Source organism: Cervus canadensis, chromosome 23 (assembly GCF_019320065.1).
Source record: "Cervus canadensis isolate Bull #8, Minnesota chromosome 23, ASM1932006v1, whole genome shotgun sequence".
NCBI classification, from domain to species: domain Eukaryota; kingdom Metazoa; phylum Chordata; class Mammalia; order Artiodactyla; family Cervidae; genus Cervus; species Cervus canadensis.
Window position 1 is genome coordinate 57,219,255 of NC_057408.1, and position 21,303 is coordinate 57,240,557.

The following is a 21,303-nucleotide window of genomic DNA, read 5'->3' on the forward strand; positions in this document are numbered from 1 at the left end:
GAAAGGAAAAGGCCTGGGCCACCTGGCTTTATATTTTTAAAAATGATGTTGCCACATCTGTCCACCTATGTCCCCAGTGGCACTGTTCACAGTCGCCAAGAGAGGGGAGCCACCCCAGTGTCCATTGACAACCAATGAATGGATGGAATGTGGTCCATCCACATGGTCGGGATGGTATTCAGCCTAAAAAGGAAGGGGATCCTGCCATCTGCCACCAGGTGGATGAGCATTCTGCTCAGTGAAGCCAGCAGACACAAAAGGACCAACACCAAACTTGACAGAGCAGTCAAGTTCGTGGAGACAGAAGTAGGCCCTGGGGCCTCAGAGAGGGATGAGAGGTTATTGTTTGAAGGGTGTGCGGCTGCTGCTGCTGCTAAGTCGCTTCAGTCTTGTCGGACTCTGTGCGACCCCATAGACGGCAGCCCACCAGGTTCCCCCATCCCTGGGATTCTCCAGGCAAGAACACTGGAGTGGGTTGCCATTTCCTTCTCCAATGCATGAAAGTGAAAAGTGAAAGTGAAGTCGCCCAGTCTTGTCCGACTCTACGCAACCCCATGGACTGTAGCCTACCAGGCTTCTCCGTCCATGGGATATTCCAGGCAAGAGTACTGGAGTGGGTTGCCATTGCCTTCTCCGTTGAAGGGTATGGGTCAACTCTATTTCAATAGAATTTTTTTATTAAAAATAAAGTGAGCCCCTCTCCCCGGTCCCGCCCCCTTTCCCCGCAGCCCTCGGAGCGCAGGGTCCGGCCGAGGTTATTTAAAACAAGAATTTCCTTAGAAAAAATAAAAAAAAAAATAAAAATAAAGTGTATGGAGATTCCACTGTGCAAGATGAAACATGCAGATGTATTGCATGAGCATAGACGCACTTAACAGTATATAAGTAAATATACAGTATTTAAATATACAGATAACAGTAAATATCCTTAACAGTACTGAACGGTACACTTAAAATGGTTTAGATGGTAAATTCTGTGTTATGTGTTTTACCACAATTAAAATATTTAAAAATTACTTTTAAAATATGATGCCTACTGGTCTTACTGTTCTCTCTTTTTGCAGCATTATTTATGTATTTTATATCTTTACATCATTTTGTATTGAGGCATAGTTTGCATACAATAAATTCCACAGCTCTGGTGTGTTCAGTTTTTGAGTGTTGACTATTCCAGTGTTTCACTATTAGTATCATGTTAGTTATAAAGTTTTGTTTCTTTTTTTTAGTTCGGGTGTAATTCACATACCATAAAAGTCTCAATTTTAAAATTTACAGCTCAGTGAAAGTCGCTCAGTCGTGTCCGACTCTTTGCAATCCCATGGACTTATACAGTCCATGGAATTCTCCAGGCCAGAATACTGAAGTGGGTAGCCTTTCCCTTCACTAGGGGATCTTCCCAACCCAGGGATCGAACTCAGGTCTCCCACATTGCAGGCAGATTCTTTACCAGCTAAGCCACAAGGGAATTTCAGGTATTCACCAGGCTGTGTTACCATCACTACTGTCTAATTCAGAACATTCGTGACCCCAAAAAGAAACCCCTGAACCATCAGCCATCACTCCCCACCCCTCTTTTCCCAGCCCTGGCAACCACAGATCTATTTTTTTCTCTACGGCATTGACAGTTCTGGACATTTCTGGCTTCCTTCACTTAGAACAATGTGTTCAAGGTTGGTTCATCTTGCAACAGGTGTCCGTCCTTTATTCTATAGCTGCGAACGGGTCCATTGTATGGATATAGCACATTCTGTTTATCCATTCTTCAGCTGATGGATATTTTGATTACATTTCCACTTTTTGTGATTTGGGGTAACACTGCAAAAATAATCATGTACAGATTTCTGTGTGAATATATGTTTTCGACTTTTTTGTGTGTGGAGTGTGTATCTGGGAATGGGATTGCTGGAGCACATGGTAACTCTTTGTCTAACTTTGTGAGGAACTTGCCAGTCTGTTTCCATAGCAGTTGCACCATTTTACATCCCCCAGCCGTGTATGAGGCTTCTGATTTCTTCACATTCTTGTCAACCTCTGTTATTTTCTATCGATTTTTTGGCTTTCTGTTTTTGATATTTTAGCCATGTTAGTGGAGTTGAATTGGCCCCTCTGTTGGTGTTTCTCTTCTTTTAAGAATCTTCCATAATTAACTCTGTATATTTACACAGAAGCAACTGAAGAGCATTCTGAACTAGTTTTTTTTTAAATAACTGACCAGTTAATATTTGAATTAGTAATTCATACATGTGGCTTAAGTTAAAAGGTACAAAATTCACAATGTGCCAAAAAGCTAAGAGATAAAAATTAAATTTCCTTTCTGCCTCTCGTCTCTCATGTCCCTAGTGAGGCAAACGTTGCTAATAGTTTTAGAGCAACTTACGACAGGTTTTGTGTGACCCACCATGGAGATGCTGATGGGGGCCCATGTGTGAGTATGAGTGTGAGTGTGTGTGTGTGTCACAGGTGCAAAGCACGATCTGCTATTGTGAATGATTCCTCGCTCCTTCTAAGACTCCACCTAAGGCATTACCAGCCACACCTAAGAACACTTGACAGATCTGATTTAGGTCTGTCCTCCCCCATCACGTAATAGAGGTGACTGGATGACTGAGTTTTAAATTTATGCAGAAGTGATAAGCTTTTTGTTTGTCTTTTTGGCAATATTTATTGACCAGTTCATGGGATCTATATGCCAAATGAGCTTCCCAGGTGGCGCTACTGGTAAATAATCTGCCTGCCAATGCAGGAGACACAGGTTCGATTCCTGGGTCAGGAAGATGCCCTGGGGAAGGAATCCACTCCAGTATTCTTGCCTGGGAAATCCCATGGACAGAGAGGCCTGTCCAACTACAATCCATGGGGTTGCAAAGAGTTGGACAAGACAGAAGTGACTGAGCACGTATGCACTCATAGGCTAAATGAGTTTCAAAGTTGCAAATTTTATAAGAAAAAGGTGGAGGGGCTCAGGACGCTAATAATAATTTGGATACAATTTCTTTAAAAGCAAAATAAAAACTGCATGTAGTATGTCTGCTGAATGCAGTCTGCGGACAGCTGTGTTCCTTTATCTTTATCTTCATCAGGAGGTTTAATATCATCTGCTCATGTGGAGATCCCACTCTTGCAGGCTGGCTTCAGTGATAAAGAGGAAGGTGGCATCCTGGGTGCCCCCATAACGACACAGAGCAGGTTCTGACCCATTAACACAATTTCGTTTTTTACGAAAGCCGCCCTCTTTCTGAATTCTTGACCACGAAATCAAGACACATTGTTTAATGGGTGCTTGCATGCATGCATGCTAAGTTGCTTCAGTCATGTTCAATTTCTTTGCAACGCTATGGACTGTAGCCCACCAGGCTCCTCTGTCCATGGGATTCTCCAGACAAGAACACTGGAGTGGGTTGCCAGGCCCTCCTCCAGGGGCTCTTCCTGACCCAGGAATCCAATCTGCCTCTCTTATGTCTCCTGCATTGACAGGGGGGTTCTTTACCACTAGAGCCACCTGGGAAGCCCAGTGAGTGCTTAGGAATTCACAAAATGAGAGCTGCAAACACGGACTCCATTGACTGCTCTAATGTATCAATAAATCCTCCTGAACAGTCAAAACAGTCCTTTCACACTAGTCCTTTCTGTCTGGCCCATGCTGCAGGCAGGCTTAGGCTGCCCGACCTTGGAAAGACATAATGCTTAGTTCAGTGCTGTTTATACACATGAACAAAGGGAAGTGCTCAATATTCGTCAAGGGGAAATGTTGAATACAGTGTGTTATCTTGGTGCTGTGATACATGTTATGCAGCGTTAGAGTCTGAAGTCGATCAGTGTGCATTAGACATGACTGAGGTGTGAAGCACACACTGCATATAATATGTGTAATACAGTACCATCTGTGTAAACAGACCACATGCAGTGATACTCATGTTGTGCGTGTATTTAACCACATAGAAATAATCCCATGGCAGGACTCAGGTCAAGTGAGGGGGCGGGCAGAACTGGTAACAGTGGTCTGGGAAGACCTAACCTTTTCTGTAAGATTTTAATGTAAACACCTCACAGCAATAAGGTGTTCGTGTTTTACAGAGTTAAAGTTTCGCTGAGACCTTTGTGGGAAGCGTCTGGCACCAGTTTGTGTACACGTGGTGTGGCAGTGCTGGCCCAGCTCCGCTCTGCCCTTCCGCCCACTTGGGAAAGACCAGGAATTAGCCCCAAAACACAGCCTTCTCTGGGCCTTTTCTCTGCAGAGAAGTCAGCAGAGCAGCACATCACCTTTGTTCCTACATTTGGAAGAAAAGGAAACATCCACGCCCAGGAATGACACAACCACAGGGAGAGGACAGTCAGGCTGGTCTGGGTCGGGAGTGGGGGCGGGGGCAGGCCCGGGGGTAGGGGGCAGATGAATCCTGGTCCCCTAGGCTTCTCGGCCCGTGGACCCCTCAGAGGGCCTGGGCATAGGGGTTTCTGAGGAGATGCTGCAGTTTGCATTGATACGATATTTAAGGGTCTTGAACCCCCAAAGGCTGAGAACCACTGCTCCAAGATCTCAGTGAGCATCATGGGCATGAGTTGTAAGTCAACACCAGGGTCTTCATGCTGGCTACATAGACTCCATGAGGTTGTGAAGTCCAGTTGGGAAGAGGAGGACTTCTGCTCCTAGTCCAGTTGGGGAGACAGTTGTCTCGACTGAGGGCTGTTACACGAGCTCCTGCCCCTGTGGCCTTACATACAGCCTGACCTGCTGTCTCCCAGCCAGGCCCCGGGCAGACAGGATGGCCAGTCCAGGGCCTCACCCCAGCCAGTGGCAGGGCTGGCACCCAGGGCCAGCTTCACCCCTCCTGGCTGTGGTTCTTCTGTGTGCAGAATTCCCACTACACAGAGAAGCCTGCCCGGCTCCCAGCCCTGCTTTCCTTGGCTGCCACTGGACTGTAGGTGTGAGTGGCGTGAGGCCCCATCCATGGCACTACTGTGCAGATTCTCCCCGACCCTGGCTCCTCCAGATCCCCTCACACCCCCCGCATCCTGGTGTGCCTCTGCCCTTCCTGAAACAGCACAGAACAGCCCCTACCACACATGGCCCCCCACCCTTACCTGGCCCCAGCTCCAAAGTCCCTTCCAGGGCACTTTAAGGTAGAATTTACACCTTTGCCCCCTTTGAAATCAGCTTTCACGTGTTGCTGCTGTCATAGCATCTTGTTCACTCATTCACTCACTAACAAGCCTTCACCCTCAAGGCCCCAGGAGTGAGTCAATGAGCTGTACCTGCTGCCTGGTTGGTTCTGTGTACAAGGCTCTTCTGAACCTGACCCTCGCTACTCCAGTCTGGGCCTGACCCACCTGGACCTCAGGCATGGAGGCCGTGTATATGCACAAGGCGACAGTGATCCTAGGGTCTGGGGAGCTCAATTGTAGACTGAACATCAGGTGCAGTTGGGAGTCATTTTTATTTCTTTAGGAGAGGAAACGTCACTGTTACGTGTAACAAAGTTCTGGTTTCTTCAGAGATGCGAGTTGAAGCATTTGGGGTTCAAATAAAAATGTAGATAAAAAACAAGCGATTATGTCAAAATATTAAAGGGTGGGTGAATCCAGGCACTGGGTATAAAGATGCTCATGGCATGTTCTTTCTATAAGTCTTTATATTTGAAATTTTTTGCAATAGAGCATTCTTTTAGAGGTAAGTTGAATTGAACTGACTGGACCCACTGTCTCATTGTCAAGATGCATGTCCAGTCTGGTGGGGCTGCTCTGACAGAGTTCTGGACACCGATGGTTTATTATGAACAACAGAGTTTTACTGCCCAAGGTTCTGGAGGCTGGAAGCCCCAGATCTGGACCAGCAGGGCCGGTTCTGGTGACACCGCCTCCTGGTTCACGGCCGACCGTCCCTTCCTTCCCTGTGTCCTCAGGAGGCAGAAGAAGTGAGGAAGCTCTTTTACAAGGACAGTAACCTCATCCATGGGGTAACTGGCCCCATAACCCAAGCACCCAGTCCCCACCCAGGCCCACCTTCTAAAGCTAGCACACTGGCCATTAGAAGGTCAGTACATGAGTTGTGGGGGGTATACAACATTCAGGCAATTGGCAGAGGGCGGGGTCCAGCTGGGGCTCAGGGCCCGAACCCCACGTCGTCCACCAGGCTGGATCCCCGCAGGACCCCGAGAGGCCAGGACTCTGGCAGGAGATTGCTTTTGGCCCCACAGGCCTCTCGGTGACATCATGAGCCTCGGGGCAGGACGTGTGTTTGTCTCTGAGATGGGGGAGGAGGAGGTGGGGGAACTCGGGCAGCAGGGCCAGCTGTGCAGGTCACGTGAGTCCGGGGACCGAGGCAGAGGTCAGGCGACAGCGCTCTGGGAGCCGGCTCCACGCGGCCCGGCGGGCAGCGCGCCGACGGGGGCCAGTCACCCCGAGCGCAGGCGGCGCTGGACAGTGTTGGCCCGGTTTCTCCTTCCGAAGGGTCAGGGTCAGTGCCCCACCCCCTAACCCGCTCTAGAGAGTCGGCTGCGCAATAAAGAGTCGAAACAGCGGACAGCCCGGCCCCTCTGAGGTCTGACCCCTTCCGGCAGCGGGGTACCTGCGCATCCCTTCCCACGTCCCGCGTCCCGCATCCTGGGCCGCACCCTCCCCTCCACTGTAGAGGCTGCTCTGCCGGCGAGGCGATGTCCCCACTGACCCATCCGACAGGCCGACCAGCGACTCTCGAAGGCCCGGGGAACGGCTGGGCTCCGGGGTTGGCGGCTGAACGGCTGTCGGGTGCAAAGCTCCGCAGCCCGAGAGGCGTGGACCTGGGCGGGGCGAGCGGTGGCGCTTTAAGAGGCCGGAGCGCCGGGAAGCCGGCCCGGCGGGGCTGACCAGACTGAGCGATGGAGACGGCCCGGGACTGCGCCGGAGCCCTGCTCAGGCGAGTGCCGCGCTGGCCTGCGCCCCCGGCGCCTCGCATTCCACTGGCGCCCCCGCCGCCTCGGGGCCCCTCATCTCCCCGTCCCCCTGGGCCCCCTACGCCCCGTGTCCCCCTGCGTCCGCAGCCCGCGCGCGTCCCCTACCAGGTCTCCGGGCGCCCCCAGCGCCAGGTGCGCGGGCTCCGGGAACAGGTGACCGTGGTGAGTGCCTGAGCCGCATCTCTTGCCGCCGCTGGAGCAGACGAAGCGGGACCCAGGAGACCCCCGGCGCGCGCGGGGCCAGGCTGCTCCAGGTCCCCGACCGTGACGGGAGCCAGGGCGAGACGAGGGGCGCCGGTGGGACGCTGGGCGGCCTCGGAGTGGCCAGCTCACCCCTCAGGGCCGCGCGGGCTCCGGCGCTACCTCATGGCGCTGGCTGAGCTCCCGGGTTTGTACCGCGGAGTTTGGGGGGAAGCTGTGACGCTGCGGCCGGGGCTGGGGATGCGGGGCAGTGGTAGAGGGACCTGCGACCCCGGGGCCTCCTCGCCCGCCTCACACCAACGGTGACCGAGGTCCCGCATCACTTTTCCTTGTTGGGTTCGTCTTAACGTCCAAAAACGCAACCCACTCCTTCTCTGTAAAATCCTGACGATCTTGGTGGCAGTGATTGTAGATTTAAGGGAGGGTCATGCTTCTCTGTAGATAGTCAAAAGGAGCGGAGAAGCCCTTGGGTGCTTTATTTATTTATTTTTACTTTATTTTTAAATTGAAGGATAATTGCTTTACAGAATTTTGCTGTTTTGTGTCAAATATCAACATGAATCAGTCATAGGTGTACATATAAATGCAGGTTTTCTGAGGTGACTGGGGTGGAGGGGTTGGGTGGGTGAGGAGGTAGTGTGAACTGTGAGCTTCTGAACCTGGGTCCTTAAAGGGGGCTTCCTGCCATTCCCAGGGTTAGAGAGCTGCCAGATAGAATGGGAGTTGTCTGGCTGGGGCTGTCTCTTTAAAATTGGGACCCCAGGAAGGTGAGAAACAGACTTTTTCATGCCTCTTCTCTCCAGTGGTTTAGGCCTAAAGGAAGGGCCCTGGGGTTTTCCTGGTTTATTCCTCTTCCTCCAACTCTACTCACAAGCCTCCCCCGCCCCCAATCCCACTCCTGGGGTAACAAACGCTGACAGTTTGGAGTGCATCCTCCAAACATTTTTCCCAAGGACCTGAGGTCCTCTGGGCACTGAGCTGGTGGGCCAAGTTGTAAAGACGACAGGAGCACAAGTTCCTGGCTGGTGTGGCCTGGAACTGGAGGACAAGGCAAGACCTGCAAGATTAAGGCTGCCCCTGCCCTTACACCTGACCCAACAGCAAGATCCCAAACCCAAAACGTCTGTGTGAGGAGGAAGGACTTGCTTCTGAAGTCTTGCTTCTGCACAGTTACTGCGCAGATGATCTCATGGGGAAGGACTGATCTGCTTAGCCAGCCCTGAGTGCGGGGCTCTGGGTGGAGGACCATCCTGGGAACACACTGTCTCCAGGTCCTGCTTCCATGCTGAGCTGCTTTGATTCATGGGACCCCACCTGCTTCTGCCCACCTGTAACACTTGCTGAAAGGAAAACTTTCATCCTCTGCCTTCCTTAAAGCTATATCCAGGCTGCATGAGACCCCCTGGCAGGCAAGGTGACTGCTGGACTTCTGTCGTCTCTCAGTGGTCCTGGTAGAGTTTTCCTAACTCTGTCTTTTGTTAGTAAGTACCTGCATGTTGCCAAAGCAGGAACCTAATGTTTTGTTTTGTTTTGTTTTTAACATCAGATGTGGGTAAGCAATGATCTTAACCCAGTCGTTAGTTTGTTCATTGTCTGTGATCAGGAGGCCTTGGTTGTAGTGGAAGCAGCCCAAGATGTCCTGGCTCGGCTCCGGATGCCCAGGATGTCCATCCCCACAGTTTGTGTGTTGTTGCAGACACAGCCTGCTCTGACTTTGTGTCCTGGCGGCGATAACACGCACACTGAGATAGTTACAGAGCTCATCTCCGTCACACTTTGTGCAGAGTAGCTGTTTGGTCCTCTTTCCTTGAACAAAGATCTCTAGGTTTTTTGTTTTTTTTTTTTTTTGATCTCTAGGTTTTGGATAGCTGCCTTTTGGGACAAATTTGACCAGTCTTGTAGGTGACGCAAGGGAGGGATTGACTTTTCTGTGGTTACTGATGCTTACTCCTTTGTGGTCTAAACTCTTATGTTAATAACATTCAAAGTGTACAGAGACTTCACAGCCATGTGCTGGATGTGCTTTCTAGCCAAGCATTTTTTCCCAGAGTGGGGGGTGGGGGGTCAGGGCTCAAGGCAAAAGTAGGAGTGGCCACAGTCCTATCAGGGAGCTCCTGGTGGGGCCCCATGTCCCATGTGTTGCTTGTCACTGGCCAGGCATCGCTGGAGGGCAGGGAGCCTCTTTGGGGCCAACACTGCTCTGCTTCCTGCCGCAGTGAGACACCCCCACCCCCAAACACTGTCCCTCACCTCTGTCCCTGCAGTTCTTGGAGGCCCTGCCAGGCCTGATGGATGCTTTCCAAGGTCTGTCCCTTCTCTGCCATCCTACAGCTGGGGTCGCACTTCCCTTCCAGCACTGTCCTATTGCCTGACTGTGGGCATAGGATCTGTCTGAGCTTTATCACTTCCCGTGGACCCTCCCCTTGTCCACACGACAACCTGTTCCTGGGCCCCCAGCTGCCCACCCCCCAGCACTTCTAGAATAAACACCAGTTCAGAGTGCAGCCTAGAAAGATGCCATCTTATGACCTGGAGGCCCAGCTTTGCTCCACTGCAATGGAGTTCACATCCATGGTCAGTCAATGCTTTATTTCCCACCTGTGTGTGTTAAGGTCTCCTCAGTCCCTCCAGGAAAAGGTAGACATCCCTGTCCCCTCAGTTCTGGGACCTGTGCCCCTCCACAGTTTCCAAGAACCTTCCATGAAGTCTGACTTCTCTTATCTTGATTTCCCTGAAACAATATTATTTCCTTGAAGAACCTGTTTCCTTGTTTTTCCGTGTCCTGAGCCTTTCCCCTTCCTGTTTCATGTGATCACCTGCACCTTCCTGGGGATTAGAGGGTGGCCAACATGACGTGTCACCAGAAACTGGATTCTAAGACTTCTCAGTGCTTCTGGGACAACGTCCCTGTAGGAGGTTGTAGGAGGTTGGGGGTGGGGGAGGGGCAGGGCTGTTTGGTGGCCAGTGACACAAATGATCCCACTAAGAGGACCAGACTGAGTTGGATTAAGGTGTTGCTTTGTTCATGTGGCTAGTTGAGCCTGCTGTCCACTTAGCTGGGGCAGAGTAAGCACCTGATGTTGGGTGAGCCGGTTGGGTATACCTAAGCCTTTTCTCAACACTGACCCAGTTCTTGGTTGGGAAACGTAAGGTCTAAGGACAGCAATAACTGATCCTCCTTTGTCACAAGTGGTGATCTCAGAGCAGTGAGGAGGGAGGCCAGCGCTTATCTGCTCAGAAGTTAAAAGACAATGAAGGCTTTGTGATGGCGGAAGGAGATCAGCGGATCATTGGTGCTCACAGAGGTGCAAGCGTCTGCAGAGATGAGGAGATTCGGGCCCTGACTAACTGGGTCAGGGTTGTAAGGCCCACAGTGTGCACTGATCCCCCGGGGCCCTGGGCCGGGTTCTGAGACGTGAACTTTGTCCTCCTATTTCTCTGGTTGAGCCTGAGTCTTTCATTTCTCAGGAACAAAGGAATGGCTCTGGGGGGAGGGAGGATCTTGCTGGCAGGCCCCGGGCTCTTCTGCACTAGAGGAGGGTTTCACCAGGGGGAGGGAGGGTGGGAAGGGCATTCCCGCCACCCCGACCCTGGCGACCCTTCCCTCTGCCCTGAGCACCACCCCCCACACTCGGCTGTGATGTGAGCTTGTGTCCTGATCAGGCAGTGAACCTGTTCCTTTCTTTGCTCCTTACAGCGAGCTTGTTTTGGATCAGGCTGAGAACAGAGCTGGGTTCCAGATGTAAAGCATCATGTGGGTTATCCTCATTGCCCTGTCTGCCGGGTTCCCCAGGAGGGAGGGCACTAAGCAACTTCCCTGCAGCGTCACCCTGGCAGATGTGGGCCCCTGGTTGTTGTGTTGTGTAACTGAGGAGCCTGTGTAATCCCTGGAATGGGGGCAGAGGTCCAGAGGCCATGTGCCAGGCCCTCCACTTGGTCAGCCAGGCCTGGACTCCCTCACTGGGCTGGCCTTGGTCTGGAGGAGAGCTGCATAGGGACCAGTGACCAGTCCCCTTGCAGCTGTTATGCTGGACACAGGCCGGGTGGTGACCCTGCAGAGGAGCCAGGGCTGTCCTCCTGGCGGGCAGCTCTCCCTCACCAGCTCCAGCTGATGTTTATTGCTTAAGATGAAGTTCAGAAAGATTCTTTATTAACTGGGTGACCTTGAGAAATCATTCTGAGCCTTGACTTTCTTACCTGAGAAATGGGGTAATACTTTCCTTGTAAAGTTGTAATGAAATTAGTTGATATATTTTAAAAGCCAGCATGCTGCTGGCCATGGCAGGTGCTTGGATGCCTTCAGTCACAAGGCACAAGCCTGACGCTGGCCAAATAAGCTTCAGACTAAATCCTTGCTGGCAGTCTAGGTAAAGAGGCTGTGGCACAGGTTCCGGCGTACCAGGGTGGGGGAGGGGCTTCCCACACAGCACCAGGCATTTCTAAGACGCCGGTGGGGTGCCCGGGGATTCAGCTCAGTCTCGACCCCATCTACTCAGAGACAGTGTCTGATCCCACAGGATGTGGGCTCAGCCCCACAAGACTACCCCCTGCCTGCACCTTAGATGCCAGTCACAAGTCCAGGTTGTCACCTTTGTCTGTAAGGAAAGTCCAGTCTAGTTGGAGATATAAAATATAGATAGATAGATAAATGACTGACATATGCAGACGTGTGTATGAAAGTGAACGTGTTCATTGCTCAGTCATGTCCCATCAGTGACTCCATGGACTGTAGCATGCCAGGCTTCCCTGTCCATGGAATTTTTCAGGCAGGAATACTGGCTGGGTAGCCTTTTCTTCCTTAGTCTTACTGTACGAATCTATAACTGTTTGTGTGTGTGCCTGATTCTTTAAGTCTGTTCAGCTGCTCCATGGCCTGAAGAAATCATTTACTTAGGCTTTTCAACTCTAAAGCCAACATTTGCAGAATATTATTCTTATTTCTCCTTTGAGTTTGGTGCCTTCACCTCTCCTTCTCAGTTACCTTGAGGGCTTTTAATGTTCCGGTAAAACAGGTGTAATGATACTGTGTTTGTACATTTTACATATTTGTTTGTTTCTTGGGTATCAGGTACACAATTTTTAATCATCCCCGACCATTGACTTCCTTTCTTTAGGTGCAAATATTAACCTTGTCTTATTTCCACATACTTTAAACCTCTCTTTAAAGACTCTTCTTTAAAGTAACCTCAAAAAAATAAATAAATAAATAAAGTAACCTCAGTTCACTTTCATTTGACCGTTCCTTTCCAGGCCCCTGACGTTCATGGGGTCGCAGACCAAGAAGGTGCTGTTCACACCCCTCATGCATCCCGCTCGCCCCTTCCGTGTCTCCAACCATGACCGGAGCAGCCGCCGAGGGGTGATGGCCAGTAGCCTGCAGGAGCTCCTCAGCAAGGTACCCCCATCAGCCACGAGGGCCCCCAACTCACAGGGTCTCGGGGACAAATCAGTGCAAGACAGGGAGCTTGGGGGAGCCTTCTGGGGTTAAAGGGAACATTGCTGTGTCCCTGTCCCATACAGGACTTAGGTACAGAGACGAGAGCCCTCAAAATAGCCATTAATTGGGAATTCCTTGGTGGTCCAGTGGATAGGACTCTGAACCTTCACTGCTGTGGGCCAGGGTTTGATCCCTGGTCAGGAAACTAAGATCCCACAAGCCCTGTGGTATGGTCAAAAATAAAAAGAAAATAAAAATAAATTTTAAAAAAATAAGAAGGAAACAACCATCATTTGATAATGTGGCTTTAGTTTCTTGACAAGGGAGAATATAGGAGGCACAACTTTAGAAATCTGGTTTTGGTTATAAAGGCTGGGGACCAATTGTTCTTAATCTAAAACAGTGTCCTCAATCACCAAATAAGGAAGAACTGTAGACTTTCACCAGAGACAGGACCTGAGCATCCAATATGCTGTCTCTGAAGCGACAGAGACACGGCTCTCTAAGCATCATGGACACAGGGTCATTCTTTTTATTTGTCCAAATGAGCAAGACATTTTAGAAACTGAATATTGTTCACTGTAATTCCTTACCTCACGATGTTGAAACCTCTAAAGAAGTTAGATCCGTTCAACTTTTCAACTTCTCTCTTCCAAGCAAAGTCTGAGTTATAGACATCAGCCAAGGTACATCTTTACCATTTAGATCCTCAAAGTCAGCCAACACTTTGGGGACCATGACTTAATGGATGCCACTGATGGGTCCAAACAGAGTCACTTCACCTGGTGACACTGGTGTGTTCCGTCTGACCTAGACCCTGGATGCGCTGGTGGTCACCAGCCAACTGGTCACCTTGGTGCTGGAGGAGGATGGCACTGTGGTGGACACAGAGGAGTTCTTCCAAACCCTGGGGGACAACACACACCTCATGGTCCTGGAGCAGGGGCAGAAATGGACACCGGTAAGTGCGTCATCTGGGCGGCAGCTGGGCAGGCTGCTCACCTGGGTAAGTGTGGTCCCCACTTGGAGTCGACTGGCTCACTTTCTGAATACTTCCTCTGTGTTCACCCGGTAACTGGATCTGCTACCCTCCAGGGATGCTTCTAAGTATTTCTAGGAAACTTGGCATCTTTGCAAACCTGGGCTGTGTGGTTTAGAGCCAGTAATTCTGAGGGTCAGGCTTCGGCCGGTGAGGAGCTGCAGACCCTGTTAGGGCGTGTGGATCTGACCTGGACCTTGGAGGCAGTGAGATGACACAGCCGGTGAAATTAGGGTGGTATGTGAGGGTGTAAACCCAGTGAGTTAGACAAGCAAAGAAGTGGCATAAAGGGTTTTATTTCTGAGAAAACTATAGATTATAAATCTTGAAAAACATTCCCACCATAAAACATGAAAGCATGTAAAGCATAATATTCAAACATCTTTTTGTATGCCTAACTGACCTTCCCTGGTGGCTCAGATGGTGAAGAACCTGCCTGCAATGTGGGAGACCTGTTTTTGATCTGTGAGTCAGGAAGATCCCCTGGAAAAGGGAATGGCAACCCACTCCAGTGTTCTTGCCTGGAGAATCCCATGGACAGAGGAGCCTGGTGGGCTACAGTCTATGGGGTCACAAAGAGCCAGACATGACTGAGCAACTAACACAACTGTCCTTCAACAAGGGGAAATCTTCAGAGGCCAACATTCCATGGGAACCAGAATCCAGAGGCAGAAGGAGGTGCCGAAGTTGGTATCTCCCCTCTGGGCAGCCAATGACCCCAGCGCTGCTGAAGGCTGGGCAGATGGCTGCCCACCTCTCTCTCCCAAGCATCTGGCCTCAAGCTTCCCCCTGAGTCTTTAGAGTCTGCTGAATCTGAGACCACCCAAGCTGAGTGTAGTTTACAGAGACCAGGGACAGAGATTATCCACTGATGCTCATGACCCAGTTGGTCCCTCCCTCCAGCCCCCATGACCCACATCCTCATCCCCAAAACCTAGGAACGTGTCACTTTACATGGCAAAGGGGAGTTCAAGGGTGTGATTGCCTCAAGGATCTTCATAGGGGTGATGACCCTGGATTAGCTGGTTGGGTGGTCATCACAGGTCCTTGTAAGAGGGACATAAGAGGGCCAGCGAGGGCAGAAGCAGGGAGCAGTGACAAGAGGATGGGCCAGGGGCTGAAGGACACAGGCAGCTCTGGAGCCAGGACAGGAAGCCCCAGCAGGACAGCCCATAGTTCATTCAGCACCCCACACCCCCAGAACTGTCAGAGCATCAGTCTATATGCTCACTCAGCTTGTGGCCATTGGTCCTAGGAGCCCCAGGACACTAATTCAGAGGGGAAGGGTCTTTTCTGTTTGTTCTGTGAGATGCTCTACTCAGCGGGGGAGTCGGTTGCCACATGACAGGTTGAAGCCCCCATGTGGTGGGCACAGCAGTGGGCACTGAGCTGCGAGTCAGGGTGGTGACAGGAGGCAGTGGACAAGAGTGGCACCAAAGTGACGGTTCCTGGGGGCAGGATGTTTCTTCGTCTGGTAACAGTCTGGTTGACATGAGTCTTACACAGGATCCTACGTGTCGGGACCACCTTCCTTCAGAGGTTGGAGGTCCTGCCCCACTTGTAGGAGTTTCTAGGAGTTTCTCAGCGAGCCCACTTCGATTTGACTTCGACAGAACTTCCAAGAAGTAGCCACCAGGGGTCTCCCTTCTCAGTCCAAAGCAGCTTTGGTGCCTGTCAATACCCCTGAGGCATCTTGTGGGGGGTGGGGTGAGAGGGGGAAAAGGAAACTCTTCTTGCCACCCACCCACCCATCCTCACCCCACTGCCGCCACAGTTAGATTCTGAGTTTGGGGAGGCATCTCGATTCTGACTCAAGACCGAGGATGCTGGCAGAGTGAGATCAAAACTTTCATGCTTCAGAGAGGAGCTGTGATCCGAACACCCTGCCTTGAGTCAATTTTTAATAACGTTTCCAAAACAATATATGCACCTCCTCCAAGGCAGCAGGACCTCATCTGTGTTAGTACCTGGGCTGGGACCATCATGTGTCCAAGTTGGGGGTGGAGAGAGAAGAGAGGCACCAGCAAGAAGGGTTTAGGTACTTTTAGGGGAGATTACAGTTTAACTTCAAATTTACTAGACTTTTGTCAGTGAATTTAATACTCAGAGCCCCAGCTACTCCCAGTTCCCAAGGTTTATGAAAGTCATTCCTCTATTTGAATCCTGTACACTGCAGGACCGTGTGTGCAGCAAACCCACCAGAGGTGTGCCCGGGACATGGCCCTGGGACAGCTTTGTTCTCTCCTGTTTTTTCTCAAAGCTTCTGCAGGAAGACCATATGAAAATGCTGTTTATAAACCTGGGATTTCAGAGGTCTCTGACCTCTCCCAACTCCAAGGGTCTCAAGCGGACTGAGAGTGAGTCTGCTAAGTGTCCCCAAGAGGCCAACCTTCTTCCAGGGCAGGAACTAGAAATCAGGGGACGGCCCTCACACCAGCCCTGGTTGGCCATAGGATTCTGGCATTTTCTTTGGCCACCTTTCATATGGTGGAATAGTATGCCCGCTGGTTAAGTGGACTGTGACGCTGTCATGGGCCCGTCCACATCACCAGGCGGCCGCAGTGGCCTTGGGGGACCAGGGTGAGCGCGTGTCCACCACAGATCACTGGCACAACTGTCCACTGAGCCCTGGACCCTAAGGCCACACCACACTCACCCCCAGTCCCTGAAGACAGCTGCTGGAGGAGGTCAGTTCTTATGGGCTTGGACCCCCGTGGCCACATAAGCACCCTGATTGGCTGAAAACATTCCTCAAATAGTTAGCCGCTTATTCATGCTCAGATTTTAAGCAGACAGGTAAACTCAGCACTGCAGGCCCTGCAGGTGGCAGCTGGGATGCACTGCAGCTTCTGCCCTCCCCCTACTTAGGGTGGCAGCCACACCCCAGCCCGCCGGCCGCCTCAGAGACGGGGTATCGCGAAAATCACCTTCGACTTGTACAAGCTGAGCCCCAAGGATGTCATTGGCTGCCTAAATGTGAAGGCCACCATGTACGAGATGTATTCCGTGTCCTACGACATCCACTGCACAGGGTTCAAGGCCATGCTCAGGTAACGCACCCAGGAAAGCAGGGTCTGGACACAGCTACTGCCCTTCCTCAGCCCCTCTAGCCCTGGCCTGACTTGCACTCGTGTTGTCGTAAAAACTTGTCACACCACAGACTTATTCAGAAAACTGAGACTTGAGCCAAAGTACATAGTTTTCTCCAAAGACCATTAAGTCCAAAATGGAACAAAAACCCTATATAAGAAATAGAAGGACCAAATTCCTTTTAAAAACCAGGGTCATGCATTTAAAACCTTATTTCTCAGCAATGAGGGCTAAATCCAGACCCAAGGAAATTCTGACCTGGTTGTGCTGTGTGTGCTAAGTCGTTTCAGTCATGTCCGAATCTTTGTGACCCCATGGGCCGTAGCCCATCAGGTTCCTCTGTCCATGGGGTTCTCCAAGCAAGAATACTGGAGTGGGTTACCATGCCCTTCTCCAGGAGATCTTCCCAATCCAGGGATCAAACCCAGTTCTCACACATTGCAGGCCGATTCTTTACTGCCTGAGCCACCAGGGAAGCCCAAGAATGCTGGATTGGGTAGCCTGTTCCTTCTCCAGGGGATCTTCCTGACCCAGAGACTGAACCCAAGTCTCCTGTGGCTCCTGCATTGCAGGCAGATTCTTTACTGCCGAGTATCAGGGATGCTCCTGGCTGTGCAGAGCAGCCCCCAAACCTCGATGAGGACTCGCACACATGGTTCTGTTACCACTGACTGCCTCTCTTGCAGGGCCCTGCTGCGGTTCCTGTCTCACGCTGCCCAGGTGACTGGCCAGTGTCTTGTCCACATGGGCACCTACATGCTCCAAGTGCTGGCTGAAACCGAGGAGCAGGCGGTGCCTGGTTCGCGCCCTCAGAGAGCGATCAAGAGTGGATAGGGGGCACACCCAGCCAGCCTTGACCCAGCCGGTCCCTCTCGGGGATGAATTTGGAAAATGCTGTGTTCCCACCACGTATCACTTGCTCAGGAAAGAAAAGGGGTCTGAGCTACTATCAGGGACTGGGCGGGGGTCCCTGGGGTGGTGGTCCCTGCGGTGGGGGCTAGGACGGCAGGATCCAGGGGCTGCACAGTGCCTTCCGCTCCACAATAAACCCACCAGGAAAGCTGCTATGATACACGTACTTCCTCCTGTCTCCTTCATCTCAGGAAGTTTCACAGACGCTGAATCAACCAGAAACTCTCCTCTAACAAAGACAATCGCTCTTAAGTCTCTATCAGGAGCCGGTGCCGCCGGAACAGGAGGGTCAGACATTACTGGGGGTTTAACCCGGCTCCTAATGAGCCCAGAGACCGGAAAGCCTGCGAGCCTCAGTCTTCGGCGAATAGGCTGCTCTGCCAGCCTTTCCTGCACACGAATCTGCTGGAAATCGGTCCTAATCAGGGTGGGCGTGGCCGAGTCAGGCGGGGCCCCAGGCCCCATCACGTGGTTTGGGAGGGGGGTAGTGCGGCTCCCGGGAGAAATGGGGTGGGGGTTCGGGGCTGCTGGACAATGGGACCCGCACGTGCCAGGTGCCTTCGTTCTGCGCTTTTCCTCCTGAGAACCGCTGGCGCGGAGGCCTGGCCCCCTCCTGTCTGAAGGCTCAGGACAGTGGGAGACCCACGGCTCGTCCCAGAAGCTCAAACCCGCTCGCAGTCAGACCCCTGGGCCCCTGCTCGTGCCCCACCCCCATCCTCCCATCGCATCCCGGAGCCCCTCCGTCCCCTGCTCCCGGCCCACCGGACCTTACTCCCACCCTTTCTCCACTTCACACGCGGAGCAGCCGGGCCGGCAGCCGGGACCTCAGGCCGGGGTGGGGCGGGACTGGAGTGGGCGGGGGGGGTCGCTGGGGGGAGGAGCAGAGGTAAAGCAATTGCCGCCGTATTCCTGGAAGCACAGCCTCTTTTTTCAAACTCAGGGGGAAAAAAAAAAAACGCAGGCATTTCAGGGTCCCGTTCTTCTCGCTGATAGGGGAGACGCCACCCCGCCCGCGGGCTCGCTGCGCGCTTCCCTTACAAGGAGCGCGGCTGGAAGCCCTTCCCCACGGTCCCGGCAGACGGAAGGGGCGTCCCCAGGGCTCCCGGGGCTAGACGGCGCCCGGCTCCCAGCACCTCCGCCAGGGGCCGCTGTTGCCTCCGCGGGTGAGACGGCGTCACTTCCCGGGGATTCGGCCTCCAGGAAAGGGACGGCCTCACTTCCAAAAAAGGAATTTTCACTCAGCGCCCGGTGCCTTGACTCAGCCGCCGCCTGACTCAGCGCCCTTTCCTCTCCACATCCAGGGCTCCCGGGCTGTTCTAGGGGACTGGCGGCTGGCCAGAGCGTCTGACCCGCACACGCAGTGTGTGTGTGGGGGGGGGGTGGGCGTGCTCTCCCCGCAGCCCACCCCACCCCAGCGCCCAGACCGGCCTCAGGGCTGCAGAGGTGGAGGGGGCCGGACACCACGTCGCCCTGAGCGGTCCTCACGACACACTTGCAGCATCCTCAGGACAGTCGCGGGCAGGGCCGGGTCCCAGCTGTCCGGCTGTCACCACCTGCCGTGGGATTCCTCGGGCTGCTGCTGCCCGCCAGGCCTGGCCCAGGATGCAGATGGCCGCATAAAAATAGTCAGGGGCCTCGAGGTACCACTTCGCCGGCTGTTCTGTTGAGCGGAAGCCAGATGAGAGGGTGGGGAGGGCGGCCTGGGGCCGCAGCATCAGAAGTGGGCAGTGGGGATGGGGGTGGGGTGTTCACCCTATAGGAAAGCCTTGCGACCCCTTAGCCCTCCGGGGAAGGAGCATCTCACCGGATGGTTCTCTTGGTCATCCCTTTCCAATCAACCCCACTGCACCTGAAACGGGTCATGTCAGCAGAGCTGCAGGGTGCTGGCCCACAACCAGGGTCAGGAAGCCAGGGTCCAGGCAGCGGTTACCAGTCAGTGAAGCCAGGGGAAGACGTTCGACCGGCAGCGGTTGTACCTGAGGCAACACACCTGGGAACTAGGAAAGGGTAGGCTTCCCGTTCAGTATTCTAATCCCAGTCAAATGAACTTAAAAAGTAAAAGAAGCTGGAGTCAAACGTGTGGCTCAGGACCGGTTACTTGACTTCCTCACCTGTGCAAATGCGAACGCACCTGCCTGGACAGGTTGGTGGGTGAACTTGTCAGCCCCTCCCAGACTGGGACAATGGACACAGACCTCTGTCTCTCCCTGGAGTGGACAAGTGGCCCAGGGAGCAGGTGTCTGGGGGTGGGGTGGGGGGCACACACACATTTAGCAGGGAAGGGACACAGCGTGGGGTGAGCTGCTGAGGTGGGTGGGGAGGGATGCTTTCTGAATCTGGGGCCAGCGGGCCTGTGGGCGCGGCTGCCACTGCATTCCTGAGGACAGCTGGGACAGCTGAGGGGGGAGGGGGGAGCCGGCTGGACTGTGTCTGGCTTTCCAAATAGAAGGGTTTTCCTGTTGGGGAAGAAGTAATAAGAATTCACATGGCTTTGCATTGGTACACACCTTCTCTCAGGTGCCCTCCTGGCAAGCCAGTCAGCAGAGAAAGCTGCCCACCCCTGAGCAGCGGAGGAGGAAAGGCAGGCCGGACCCCTCCCCACATGCTCTCTGCGCCCACCACCCCTGCAGAGAGCAGTCAGGCTTAGCCGCAAACCAGCCTGAGTGCTGGAAAAGGAATTCCAGCAAATATCTGGTGCATCAGAATCAGTTGTGACGTGGTTATGACTCTTTTCAAAGCACCTCCTGAATTTATATTTAACTCGGAGAAAATCCGTGGTGGAAACCTCTTTGCTTAGGGAGATCTTATTCAATTCTTCTTCATTTCCCACCGTGATATTCTGGGTCCCCTCTTTCAGAAAAGGAAAGTCCCTTGAGGCTGTGAAATCTGTGTCTGTGTATTTTCTTCCTTCACTTACTACTGCTCAGTTAAGTCATGTGCTGAGTATGACTACAAGCAGGACGTCTAGTCTCCAACCTGAGGAGTTTACAACCCAACCCAGGAGGTGAGCCTTGGCAGCTTGGTGAGCGCTTTGTGGGCACGTGGCACTCTCGGTTGCTGAGACATGGAGGAGGGGCAGATGAGAGCTGGCTCTGACACTCCTGCTGGAGGAGGGGGAGGGGAGTGAATCACATCCACCTGGAATCTGGGACCAGAACAAGGGTCCATCAGAACAGCCCACCTGCAGTGGGGACGATTCAGATTAACTTAATCTAATCCTCAGGCTTAAGCAGCACAAAACCAACGATCTCATTTGTGCTTTTAGTTGTGAAAGTGCAACATAGCTTTAAATATCTTTCCTGACAGCTTCTCACCACACAGCAGCCCAGTGGGTGATAAGAGGGGCTGGAAGAGAAGACAATCAGGTCTAAAGGATCCAGAGATGTTCAGGGGAGGAGCAGGCAGGCTGCAAGCTCAGGGGTGGGGGTGAGGAGGTGGCCTGAGGGTCTCTTATAGGCAGGAGGATGGGGGTCCCCAAGGTGGACAGAGTTTGTTGTCAGGGGTCCAAGGCCCGAGCAAAAGACACAGCACAGAGAGGTGGTGGCCGAGGATGGCAGGAAACAAGTGGTGGCTTCACAGGGAGGGGCTTGGCCAGACTCAAGAAGCCTAACAGACTCAGGCTGGGACCCACAACAGCATCGAAACAACAGAGAAACTGTTTCATGACTGGGCCCAAAGGTCAGGGCAGAATAGGGACA

The 21,303-nt window shown here is 52.7% G+C and overlaps 1 protein-coding gene across 1 annotated transcript; it reads left to right on the top strand.

Moving 5' to 3' along the window:
* The first annotated feature begins 6,643 nt into the window (after window positions 1-6,643).
* On the top strand, window positions 6,644-17,763 carry CIDEA (cell death inducing DFFA like effector a). The gene is made up of 5 exons (XM_043444375.1): window positions 6,644-6,889; window positions 12,378-12,522; window positions 13,379-13,525; window positions 16,472-16,653; window positions 17,380-17,763. The coding sequence occupies exons 1-5, from the start codon at window positions 6,852-6,854 to the stop codon at window positions 17,525-17,527; spliced, it is 660 nt and encodes a 219-aa protein (XP_043300310.1). The 5' UTR covers window positions 6,644-6,851; the 3' UTR covers window positions 17,528-17,763.
* Window positions 17,764-21,303: the final 3,540 nt, after the last annotated feature.

Bases quoted from the DNA above. Each gene is read 5' to 3' on its own strand.
- CIDEA (XM_043444375.1), top strand. From the start codon at position 6,852: ATGGAGACGGCCCGGGACTGCGCCGGAGCCCTGCTCAG. The intron at 6,890-12,377 runs GCGAGTGCCGCG...GTTCCTTTCCAG, and splicing joins TGCGCCGGAGCCCTGCTCAG to GCCCCTGACGTTCATGGGGT. The intron at 12,523-13,378 runs GTACCCCCATCA...CGTCTGACCTAG, and splicing joins TGCAGGAGCTCCTCAGCAAG to ACCCTGGATGCGCTGGTGGT.